The 13533-nt window shown below is 47.0% G+C and overlaps 1 protein-coding gene across 1 annotated transcript in view; it reads right to left on the bottom strand.

Annotated features, from left to right (window-relative positions):
* LOC144952012 (AP-3 complex subunit sigma-1) overlaps positions 1-12908 on the bottom strand; it is a 29250-nt gene extending 16342 nt beyond the window's left edge. Inside the window, exons 1-4 of the mRNA XM_078882401.1 lie at positions 12691-12908; positions 10920-11011; positions 9159-9270; positions 6878-6949 (exon numbers count right to left, since the gene is read on the bottom strand). Of these exons, the coding sequence (XP_078738527.1) occupies positions 6878-6949; positions 9159-9270; positions 10920-11011; positions 12691-12759 (345 nt within the window). The 5' untranslated portion in view covers positions 12760-12908. The remainder of the gene's footprint in view (positions 1-6877; positions 6950-9158; positions 9271-10919; positions 11012-12690) is intronic.
* Between the last annotated feature and the right edge of the window lie 625 nt (positions 12909-13533).

A 13533-nucleotide genomic window follows, 5' to 3' on the forward strand; every position in this document is an offset into this window, starting at 1 on the left:
CTATGGTATAGAGTCTTGATGAGGGAATTCTTCTGGGAAAGATGGTGGTGGGAATCCGGTTTTAGGTAAGCATCCGTATGGGTGGCTTTCCTGTAGACAGAGTGGCTCATTGAACCATCAGGTCTCCTTTCAATTAAGACATCCAAAAAGGGTAGCTTGCCATCTTTTTCAACTTCCATGGTGAATCTGATGGCTGGGTGTATGAAATTGATGTGGTCGAGAAATTGGTCGAGAGCAGGCCGGCCATGTGGCCAGATGACAAAAGTGTCATCTATGTACCTCTTCCATCAGGTCGGGCGTAGAGTGGCAGTCTGGATGGCGTCAGTCTCAAATTTCTCCATGAAAACGTTGGCTACAACCGGAGATAGGGGGGAGCCCATTGGGGTGCCCTCAGTTTGCTTGTAGAACGTTCCATTCCAGGTGAAGTATGTATTTGTTAAGCAGTGTCTCACCAGGGGGGGTACCCCAGTATTCAGTCCTTGATGAACCAAGTCTTCAATGATTGCGATGGTGTCAGGTACAGGAACTTTGGTGAATAAGGAAACCACATCAAAACTAACAAGCAGGTCATCTGGGGACAGGGAAATCCCCTTGATTGTCGATACCAGGTCAGTAGAGTTTAGTACCGCAGAGGTGGTTTTTCCAGTGAAAGGCCGTGGAAGTCGAAAAAGATGGCAAGCTACCCTTTTTGGATGTCCTAATTGAAAGGAGACCTGATGGTTCAATGAGCCACTCTGTCTACAGGAAAGCCACCCATACGGATGCTTACCTAAAACCGGATTCCCACCACCATCCATCCCAGAAGAATTCCCTCATCAAGACTCTATACCATAGAGCCCAATGCATATCCGACCAGGAACACATTGCCAGTGAACTCAAACACGTACGCCAGGCTCTTAAGGCTAATGGTTACTCAGACTACACAATCCGCAAAGCCATCACTCCAACCATCAAGAAGGATCCTGTTGAGGAGCCTTTCAAGACCATCATCTTACACTACATTGCTGGGGTTACAAAAAAGATCTCCAAAATCCTGATAAAACACAAGATCCAGGTCCGATTCAACAGTACATAAAATCCGTGATCTGGTCCCGTCTGTGAAAGATGTGGTTCCAGACATACAGTACCCTGGCGTCTACAAACTAAGTTGCCTCTGTGGTAGCAGTTACATTGGAGAAACCAAACGACATGTCTCGGACCGCATCCGTGAACATAAAGCAGACTTGAAACACGGTAGGACAAACACCTCAGCCGTGGCATATCACTGTTACAATTCAGTGGGCTCACATGATATTGACTTCTCCAAGACAGAGGTTCTCTGCAAGCCATCTGGCTACCATGAGAGATTCGTTCATGAGGCGATCCACAAATACAAACACAGAGACAATTTCAACCGAGAAGATAGATTCTGGCTTAGCAATCATTGGAAGGACGTAATAAACCATTTCGGATCTTAACTGATTGTGTTCACGTTTACGGTTACTTTCAGACCGCGTTCCACTCACTGGCATTGTATTCTCCGCAGGGATTGGATTCTTTGCTCCGCTGCAAGTTTTCTCTCTCTACGTTCTCATTGACATATTTCGTTGCTTCCTCTTAGTATCTTTCACACGACGGTCAATGGTACAGTGTATAATAACAAATAGTATAAAATTTATATGCTTAATACAAGGTACAAAGTAATATATAGTATTGTAATTGTATAGTGAATATACAGCAGTGTGATATACATTAGGGTGGGTAGAATAATACATAGTGTAATATTACAATGTATAAGGTGGTTTATAGCAATACAGTATATAATTTAACATTGGGTTTGTCTATGGCAGTATATAGTACGGCGTAGACTCGTGTGATGTAAGAGAATAAAGTTTAGATGGAAGCATATTATATTTTTACGATGTAGAATTGTAATGCATTACTTACTGTTAGTAACTCAGCTTATTGTAGAGTATATTTAGTATACTGATGATACTATGTAGTTTATACTTTAGTTGTTTACGTGGTGGTTTTAGTTACTGCAGCCACATACTATTAACACTCCTTCCCTTTATTAATGCTACCCCTATCCCCTCCCTTTGATGCTGCTAATCCTGCATAATGCACGGGCATAAGTAGTACTTATCAAGTACCTGCATTTCCCATATCCCCTCCCTTTGATGCTGCTAATCCTGCATAATGCACGGGCATAAGTAGTACTAATCACATACCTGCATTTCCCATATCCCCTCCCTTTGATACTGCTAATCCTGTATAATGCACGGGCATAAGTAATACTAATTACATACCTGCATTTCCCATAAATATGCAAAATTCCTCTTGATATGCAAATTCTTTTGTCAAGGCGCCCTTTCCCCCCCTTCCAACCCAGCTTAAATATATGCTCCAAGCATGGTGCTGTTTCATTCAGACGCTGTCGCCTCGACAGACCTGGTTTTCACCTCAGGACGGCTGCTTGCGTTGTGGCCGAAACGTCGTGAGAATTATTTTATTATTTTTATTATTTTATTACTTCCCTTCTACGAGACTTTACCGAAAGAACCAAGAAGATGGGAATGTGTCCAGATCTTTCGAGGGTTTGTGAGCTCCTGACACAATCCAGCCTGGTTAAACTCAGGATGGATCACATCTGGGTCCCAACCATGTGACCACCCCTTGCCCCCACTTGGGGCCCCTTTGTAGACTTAACTGGTCACGTGTCCTCCCGGGTCAACCAGTGCCATGACCTTTAGTAACCTCATCCTTCGGCCGGCACTCACACACCCTGTCCTGTAGGGTTGGTACTGCACGTCAAGCGTGGTGCCATCTAGCGCTATTAATCAGCGCTCACCGGGTCCCTCTAGGGCCGGTACTACACCCACACCATTGTGGTATCCGCGATGTTGTGACACTGCACCTCTCTAGGGCAGGCACCGCACGTTGACATCCCGCGATGTCATTACATTTGTACCAGATGGAAATTCCTCCGGTACAGACAATGGAAAGCTTCTCGAACTATGCGGTCAAAGATGATGTTAAATAATGTGGGAGCCAGAGGACATCTCTGTCACATCCCAAAAGTGAACAGGGAAAGGTTCCAACTCCTGGCCACATAGCTTTACCCGGGGCTGCCCACCATCATGAAGGCTCTTAATGATTGTGAGCAAAGTCAAAGACTCCGAAAGCACGAAGAACTGTCCACAGCCCTGGCCTGTTGATGGTATCAGAGGCCTTGACCAGGTCAATAAAGCAGAGATGTAGGTCTTGTTGGAATTCCCTACACCTCTGCTGTAGTAGACGGACAGAGAATATGGCATACATACAGGACTGCCAAAGTCTGAAACCACATTGGGGTTCTGCAAGCCTCTCCTTAGCGTACCTGGCAAGGCGTTGTTGAATAATGCTTGCCAGGATCTTTCCCGGCACACTGAGAAGAGAGATGTCCCTATAGTTGATATAATCAGTGCGGTCCCCGTTTTTAAGAGGGCATCCTTCAAATCCTGCAGAACTCGTACTGTGGTCCAGACAGTTGTGATGATGTCATGTAGGGCAGTCTGCACACAGATGCCGCTCTCCCTCAGCATTTCACTTGGAAGACCATCTCTGCCTGGTGCTTTTCCTGGTCTAAGACTTCAGATCGCACCTCACCCTTCCTCCACAGATGGCACCTCAGCCAACCATTCAGATGGGGTGGCTACTTCTGTGAGGCACCGCAGTGCTAGCAGAGTCGCCCCCATCTTGCCCCATGTTATCTTGGTTGAGGGAATTCCCCTTCATTAGCCACAGTCCTGAACCTCATTCCCCTCGGCATCAGGAGGGGGGCACAATGCTAACCCCAGCTGCAAGTGATGTTGAAATTCCTGCTTGCAAATATCCTTAGCTAGCTGAGACCAGGCCACTGGGTTTGAATTGGGTTCTAGATGGACACCCACCACCGCAATGTGATAAAAATTAACCCGTAAAAACAAAGTTTTTCACTATAAATCCTTTATATGCGTGGCATCGAATTTATTTTATTATTCATTTCTGTTTTTCTTGAGTAAGAGTTTTATTTTTATCACATTGGTATTTTAAATTAAATATAAGGAAAGTCGTATATAAGGATTATAAGGTTTTCAGTTTTTGTATGATTGTTTACATTGTACATTTTTGTTGTTTTCTTGAATAATTTTCTGTGTTTAGGAAAAATATATGATTGTGTTAGTGTAATTTTTTTTTTCCTAAAAAGTGGAAAATTTTGGAATTTTTTGTTTTTCCTAAAAAGTGGAAAATTTGGAAAAAAATTTTCACGAAAATAAATTGTCACGCACAACGAGTCTGTGTGCAAAATGTCAGCTCGATTGGATCACGGGAAGTGGGTTAAAAAACGACCAAAAGATTTGCACGGTCTTAAGCGCGTAAGCAAGCAAGCAAGTGAACTTAATATAAAGGATTTAATAAAAATGGCAGGCGCATCTGACAGATGACAAGTAGATGGTCAGTGGGCAGATCAGCTCCACGGTAGGTCCTGGTGTCAAGGACATGGGCCCGCATCCGCTGGTCCATAATTAAAAAGTCTATCAGATGTTCTTGCTTGGCCCCGGCGTGCATCCATGATGTTTTGTGGATGTGCCAATGCAGGAACAGCGTGTTCGTAATTACAAGCCCATGGGCTACACAGAAGTCTTTCAGCCTCCTTCCGATATTGTTGAGCTGATCAGGCCCATGCCTTCCGATCACTCCAACCCAGGTGTCTGCGTCATGAACCACTCAGGCATTAAAGTCACTTAACAGGATGACTCTATCCCGAGGAACCACTTTAGCTAGCACCTGGGACAGGTTATAGAAGACATCTGACTCATCAACCTAGTCTGCATCCCTCCACTGATGTTCATCTTTGGTGGCGGAGTAAGCAACCACCACCACACTTGATGGGGAGGTGAGCCCGCAATAGCCTGGGATTTACAGCTTCCCACACTTCACTGCAAAATAAGTGCCACTCCCCCCTGTTTGGTAGTTTCCTGCCTTAAGTGGAGAACTGTCCATCCCTCATGATGACTGGAACCAGAACCGGTCCACTGGACCTCCTGTATTCCACGAAGGTCCAAGCAGGACCAGTCCATCTCTTGACGAAGGAGTGGCAGCCTCTCCTCCGCAAAGAGAGTCCAAACATTCCACGTGGCCAATCTCAGTGTTTTCCTGTTCCTGGATTTGCCAGATGGAGTTTGGCCAAAAGGTGTCATGAATGTCTATCCCCCTTGGTCTCTAGCACGGGCTCATGTTGGTGTTTCCACCCTGGTGCTTGGTAGGAAAAAAGTGCCAGGTGGAGGGTTTACCAGGCCCTCACACGCACCAATCTATCTACATACACATCCCCCACTCACACCAATACGGCCCACACACACACATAGCCTGCAACACTTACACGTTCAGCCTGCACCACACACACAACCGCCATTCGCCATGAAATAGCGGTGACGTCACCACGACACTTGTGCCAGGCTATGTGCACCTTGAGGCCACGTGAAGTGTCGAATGCCCTCTGGCAGGAGGTCACGGGGCAGACCCAGGTGCCACAGGCCGACTGACTGAGACGACTGGCTGATGCACCACCTGTGCCCCCTACTGTGCCAACTTGCTGTGCTTTAGCCACCCACGACTACACACACACAGCCTCTACCACATGCACACCACCTGTGCCGCACGATGCTATACAAGCCACAATGCATCATAGACTAGAGTACACACACACTATAGTATAAATGCTACAGTACACCCCACTCTACAGTACACGCACCACAGTACACCACACTACATACTACAGTACACCATGCACTACGGTACACCCCATACTACAATACACCGCATGCTACAGTACATCCCACGCTATTTATAAACATACGCAGACAACACACAGACACGGGGATACAGATAATACACAGATACAAATAATACAGGTACTGTACACGCACGGTTGGAAAGAAAAAAAAGCGTGGCAAAACAAAACTGCTGAGAAAAACGTTAAAACAAAAACGTTAAACAATTTAAAAAATCGAGAAATGCGACTAATCCACCGAGATACATACACATACACTCACTTTAAAACTCAATCACACAAAAAAGCACACTCTCACACACAATCACGTGATCGCCCATCCCTTCAACCGCCTTAGCTGCTCAGCTGCCACCGCGGCACACACATGCACAAACACACACTCGGGCTCGCTCGATCTTCGTGGCACACTGAACCAAAAAAAACAAACTCCAACTGCGCGAACATGCGACCGAGGGAGTCCAGAGGGCCGGGGTCAGGGGCTGATGGCTAACGTCTGCTCCTGAACTGCTGGAGCACGCACGGCCAATGGAGAGAGGTGGGGGGAGGCAGGGGCTGGATCGACCACAGAACGGAGATTTCTCGTCTGTCCTAGCTTACGAACAGCAACTGGGGATTCTTTGCTTTTCCTATAAACCTGAAAATACCTTCAGCGGGCACACCTGGGATATGTTTGCAATGTGCCACACCTGTTGCCAATTGCTATGCTGCAGCATAAAAAAAACCCACGAAGAAAAGTATAATATATATGAACGTTTTGGCGGTACTCCAGTGGTGCGCAATATAAGAAATATTTTTTGCGCAAAAATGATTTATTTTCCTGCGATTCTCAACCCCCGGTCCAAAAACTTGCAGGGTGTGCATCAAAATCAGTTCCCGTGAAGCAGTCGGAAGACGAATGTCAGTTACATTTTTGATTGCAGACTGTTTTATGAAGGACCAGTGTGTCATGCTGCACCGGTGTAGCGCCAATACGTCCATGTGGAGATTCTAGAAGGGTTCGTGCTGATTATCTTGGTGATTTGCCAGGAGATTAATGACCCAGAAAGCACAGGGCTTCTGCCCCATCATCAACACCGCCCGGACCTTGTCAACGTGGAAGATGAGGTCCAGCTCACAGACGTTCTCAAAGCACTTGTCCAGAGTCTCCACGAACACCTGGTCCAAAACAAGACAATGTCAACACCACAATGAATTGCCATCGCCACCAACGTCTGTCAACGATGAACCGCCGTCAAACAATAACAAACATCACCACCACCGCCATCAACACAATAACAAACACCACCACCACCGCCATCAACACAAAAATCAAACATCACCATCACCGTCATAAACACAAGAACAAACATCACCACCACCGCCATCCACACAATAACAAACATCACCACCACCGCCATCAACACAATAACAAACATCACCACCATCGTCATCAACACAATAACAAACATCACCACCACCGCCATCAACACAATAACAAACATCACCACCACCGCCATCAACACAATAACAAACATCACCACCACCGCCATCAACACAATAACAAACATCACCACCACCGCGGTCAAACACAATAAGAAACATCACCACCACTGCCATCAACACAATAACATCACCACCAACACCATTAAATACAATAACAAACATCACCACCAACACTGTCAATGCTGAACCACCGTCAAACACAATAACAATCACCACCAATGCAATCAAACACAATAAAAACATCACCACCAACACTGTCAACGCTGAACCCCTGTCAACACAATAACAAACATCCCCACCACCATCGTTAATGCTGATCTGCCATCAACACAATAACAAACATTGCCACGGACACCGCCATCAACGCAATCATCAACACCATCACACAAACACCTTCAACACTGCACGACAATCAAAGTCATTATGAACACCATCATTACCACCAAACACCACGATCAACACCAGGAACATAACAACATCATCACTCATTTCTTTAGAAGTGTTTTTTGTGTTTAGTTTGTTTTCCTTCCCCCGCACCTCTGAATAGCAAGGTTGGCTACATACGGTGCGAAATACGTTCAACATACATGTTAACATCACCAACAAACACAGCCATCAAGCACCATTACAAACATCATCAACTAATCTCCACCAACACTACTGACAACACCATCAACGCTATAACAACCGCCATTCGCCACTTAAGCTAGGCTATGTGTACTTTAAGGCCACGTGAAGTGCAAACGCTCACTTACAGGAGGTCACGGAACAGAACCAGGTACCATCGGTTGAATGACTGAGATGACTAACAGATGCACCACCTGTGCCCCCTATCGTGCCAACTTGCTGTGTTTTAGCCGCCCGGCGCGTCGCTCATTGTTGCGGGCGTCGCTCCTCTGCCTTCTGCTGTTGTTAGAGGGTGACTACCTCCAACTGCCCAGTAGCAAGCATCCTTCATGAGCCTCCTCCGATCTTGGCACTGCTGGTACCAGTTACTGGCAAGCCGACTCAGCTCCATATCCTCTCACACCGCATTATTCCACATCTTCTCTAGCATGTGCCGCACCTGTTTAGCCCCCTCTATCCAATCTACGTGTTAAACCAAATAAAAGCTGTTCAGGCATTCGGTGGCTGGGCAAGCCAGCTACATGACCCAGCCAATGCAGCCTTGCTTGCTGGAAATTACTGATGGGACTGTGTCCAGATCTTTCAAGGATCTGTGAACTCCTCACACAATCCAGTCTGTGTTAACCCAGGATGGATCGTAGGCAGGCTATCCTGAATATTTCTAACAGGCGCAGTTGTTCCATTAGAGGGTCCACATTTTACAAGCATAAGTGAGGGCATGCCTGTGGCCGAGAATACCCGAAACTTCGTGCGGGAGCAATAGACCAGATAGCTTGCACACAGCATTGCGCAGCCGATGAAAAGATCATGCCGCTCTACTGATTTGGAGCGAGACCTCAGCTGCAAAACTGGAGTTTGTCATGAGTGTACTGCCCAAGCTCATAAACAAAGATCCCCCGTATAGCCTTAACTGGATGTTGGGGCAAGTGCCGTTAGCGTGCATCTATGAAGGACGGCATGGCACACGAAGGGTGGGTGGCCAGCACCACGCCTGACTGCCTTTGTCTCCACAGTGAGATTAGTTTTTACACACAGCACCAGGTACTCATTTAAAGCTGAGTGGACCTAGGGGAGGCCTAGGACTGGTTCAGATATTCGTCACTGGTGTTGGTGGCCGTGAGTGGGAATCGAACTCAAGTCTCTGCCGGGTTCGTAGCGCAACGTGGCGCTAACCACTACTACACTAGCGCTCAAACACCACCAGCACCCAACGAATGACTGCCAGTGTGTGTGGTGTGCGTGTGTGTGGCCATGCCTGGATGAGGTCGAGGATGCCGAGTTCGCTCTCGCACGAGTCCACGCAAAACACGAAGTAGAGCGTCGCGTAGTGCCTGTAGATGAGCTTGTAGTCCGAGCCACCTATCAGCCTGCACCCATGGTTACTCAGCACAAAAGGCTACGGTGGCAACATGGCTCGCTGCTCACACAGCCGAGCAAGTATGTGACTCAGCAAATTGCAAGAGCAAACATCCACGGCAGCAGACAAGTGGAGTTCGCACGTTCCACCAGAATACACGCGTTGTATTGGGGTATTCACAATAAAGTTTTTTTTGGGTTAGATCGCGTAAATATATGTGTCGTTAAAACCCGCCACCACCCGACACAGCCAACTAGTAAGGGTTGTCACGTAAACAGAACATGACAATTCGTCACTAATACAGCACACCGGTGTGTTGGAGAGCCAGGCCACAACATTTACAATAGACAGGAAGGACAAGTTCAAAGGGCTTGCATAATGCATAATGTACATTGCCTCAGTAATCCCCCCCCCCCCCCACGTGGCGCAAGAGTGGAAAAGCGTGGTCACCACATCTACGCCTCTATATAAGGAAAAAAATAGTAAGACTTCTTCACAAATCTGGCTGTCACCTGATGAAGCCAGTTGTAATTACTTGCGGAACGTCGTACTCAGATTGTAAATGTTGTGGCTCGGGTCTCCAACACACCGGTGTGCTGTACTAGTGAGGAATTGGCATGTTCTGTTTACGTGACAACCCTTACTAGTTGGGTGGTGGCAGGTTTTAACGACACATTTATATATTTACGCGATCTAACCCAAAAAACCTCAATTATGGATGATATTGGTCGCGAAAGCTTAGTATAAAACTATTGGGATATTGTCAGTCATCTGTGATATCGGCAAGATGGTTTGCACCACACCGCACCACATTTCTAGTTTGTTGATTCCTCGATTTTCGATTGTAACACTTTCCTAATGTAACCATACATTATTCTTATTTAACTTGTTTACCCACAAAAGCCTCACCGACTCTTTTTTCAGGAGGATGCTGCAGAAATCAAACCCAAGCCTTTGTTGCTGTGAGGCACGAGTGTGTTAACACAGCATTGCCATGCTGTTCTTACAGCCCTTAGATCAATCCACTGCTGTAAGAGGGCTTTCCCATGCCGTGCGAGTCTTGGGGTTTGTTTGACCACACTTCACCATGCTTGGTGAAGAGAGTAGCAGGGAGCACGGGGGTGCTGGATGCAAGGGCGCAATGACCTTTTTCAACGGGGGGCGATGCAAGATACGACTGTGGCCCCCCCTACTTTCTCCTGACTCAATGTTACTGAAAAAGCTACGGATGTTTTAACCCATATACAAGAATATGTAGGTTATAACTATATATTCGATTGTTCTCATTTTTTAAAATACATTAAAACATATTTTTTTTTTAAACTTGTTTATCTGTTAATTCGGGCCTGCCAAGTGGTCGACTGGGCCCCTATGTGTTGCATACGCTGCATACCCCGTGGTTGGATGGCCCAGGACCGGTTATGATATGAACTTGCCACTGTTGTTTAGCCTTGGCCGGGAATAAAACTCATGTGGCCGGGTTCACAATGCCGCATCGCGCTTTCTGCCGTCACAAGGCAGTTGGTGGGGGTTTGACCTCATGGTCTCTGGACTGGTGATCGCTCCGACCGAATACGGAGATGCTTGGACACCCCCCGGTGGGGCTGGAGTCCCGCCGGGGGGAGGGGCGCAGGGGTGAGCCGAGGGTGCGACGCTCACGTTCCCCCCTCCAGGAAGTTGCAGACATTGTCGTCTCGCTTGGACACAAGGTGGAATGTCTCCCGGATGATCTGCTGCTGCATGTCCTCGCTCTGAACAAAGACAAAGATCCCCAAATAGCCTCAACAGACTGCTGCGGAAAGTGCTGTTAGCGAGCACCTATTAAGATCGGCACGGCACACGATAGGAGTGGGTGGCCTTCACCACGCACGGCCGCCTTTGTCTCCCCAGTGGTGATGCTTACTATACACCGCACTAGGTACAAATTTGAGGCCGAGTCGACCTAGGGAAGGTCCAGGACCGGTTTGCGTAATCATCACTGGTGTTGGCCGTGAGCGTGAATCTAACTCGGGTTGCCGGGTTCATAGTGCAGCGTAGCGCTATCCGCTACACCACCGCACATCCACGCGCCCGGTCAAACGCACGTGTAATCGGGCACACGGCTAGCTAGTCACACACGCACGCAGTCATACCAAGTCATGGCACAGTGTCACGCAGTCATTTACACACACGCAAAGCCAAAGTCATGTACACAAATGTTATCGTCACGAACCAAGTAACCCGTCATCAAGCAATTTGGGGCCGTCCATAAATGACGTCACGCGATTTTGGACGATTTTTGACCCCCTCCCCCCCTAGTCACACAGAGTCACAAATAGTCAGACCCCCCCCCCCCCGAAAAAAAGCATGCTTCAAATCGCTTTAAACTATTGTCATTGTAGTGCGTATTTAATGTGGCGCTGCACTCTGGTGTTGTAGGAGAAAACATATTTAAAAAGTTTATTTAATTAAGTAGAACGTGTTTATTTTTATTTAAAGTTGCGAATTTTGATGTGACGTCACATTTCTCACCCCCCCCCCATTCGTCACATCGTCACGAATGTCTGACCCCCCCCCTAGGTGCGTGACGTCATTTATGGACGGCCCCTTAAGCAGGCATGCACTGATAGTCACACATACAGCAAGTCATGCGCACAGCTGCGGTCTTTTTCGCAAACACGCACCAGCGGTCGTTGTCGGTATTGCATTTATACCGTAATGGGCTTCTTCCAACATCGGACGTGATCAATCCACTGCTGGATGAAGGTCCTTCGATGGTAACCAATCCAAGCTGGTCCATGCAGGCGAGGTGGCTGTTCGTGTTTGTTGCCGTCTCACATTCGTTACGTTGTATTAATATGATTTTCATTATTTCATGAATGGCAATGTTTTATATATTTAGGCTATTGTTGGTGTTATTGCATTACATTAGGTTTAATTATGCAATGCAGCAGAATCATATGATTCTACTGTATTGTACTATGCTCCCAGGCTGTACAAGTTGACCAGAGTGGCGAAGTATGTTCAACCGCACCCTGGGCTGTCCCTCATCCAGCATTGGAGTGTCCAAAAGGGACTGTATATACAACTGTGTATGCACACTGTAAGGCAATTCAAGCTTGGTACATCACTTAATGTTATTTGGCCACGTTTGTACGTTTTACACTGCGGTTGTGTTAAATTAATAATCACTTAAATGCTGGTATGGTATTGTATACATGTGTATGCTGTATTTACATATAATACGTATGCCAAGTTCACATCAATTATTGTGTACACTTGTATCAATGTTAATCTGTTCCAGAAACCTTAAACACCCCGCGGGGGCCTAGTCGCAGACGCGGAGCCACAGCATTTGCCTGAGCAGCCGCGGCATTTGCCTGAGCGGCCCCGGCGGGAAGATCCCGCACCCAGTACCCTCCCGCCCCCGCAACCCCAACTGCGAACTCACGTAAAACTTGTAGAACTTGGAGAGGCGCGGCTTGCCGTGGTTATTGAACACGAGGATTGCTTTAATCATGGCGAGAGGCCGGGAGGAAACGAGAATAATAGAGAAGGGGGAGAGAGCCTCAGGGAAGGCAGGCACGACGAGAGGGATGAGAGCGAGCGACGCACGGGTGGGTGCCAGGGCAGAGGTTTTACCTCCACTTTTGCCTCGCTCGTTTCCCAATCCCTCGAGCAGCGGCTGCAGCGCTCCACCCCTCCTACCCCACACCCCCCTCTCTATCTCTCCTCCCTGGCTCCTCCCCCCTCTCACCGATACTGAATAGCCTCTTGTCGTCGTCACAGCAGCCCTTTTGCCCACTTCAGCAATTGTTTCTTGCTGTGGTTGTCCCACCTGATGACGGTCGCTTGTGTTGCACCCGAAACGTCGTGATTTAATTTATTTTATATCTACGTGACTTTACCGAAAGAACCAAAGAGTATGGTTTAACATGTAGTCGTAGTGGGCTTTCGCGACCAATGTTATTCATAATACTTCAAATCCAGTGGCGGCTCCTGCAAAATCTCTCAGGGGGAGCAAATGTCTGGATGATTGATAAGGATAAGGTCCACCCATGCAATGGATAAATTAACAGCTTAAGCATGTAAAGGCAACTTCACTTCTTTAATATTAATGAAAAATAAAGTGACTCTTACAATACATCTTGTTTGTTTCTATACTCACTATTAAAACAAACCACTCAGGTTTATTTTATTAAAGATTCCACTAGGTGGCGACAAATTATATTGGTTGGATGAAACGTGCTTACGTATGATGACGTAAGCACGTATGATGACGTAAGCACGTTAG

Source organism: Lampetra fluviatilis, chromosome 65 (genome assembly GCF_964198595.1).
Source record: "Lampetra fluviatilis chromosome 65, kcLamFluv1.1, whole genome shotgun sequence".
NCBI classification, from domain to species: Eukaryota; Metazoa; Chordata; class Hyperoartia; order Petromyzontiformes; family Petromyzontidae; genus Lampetra; species Lampetra fluviatilis.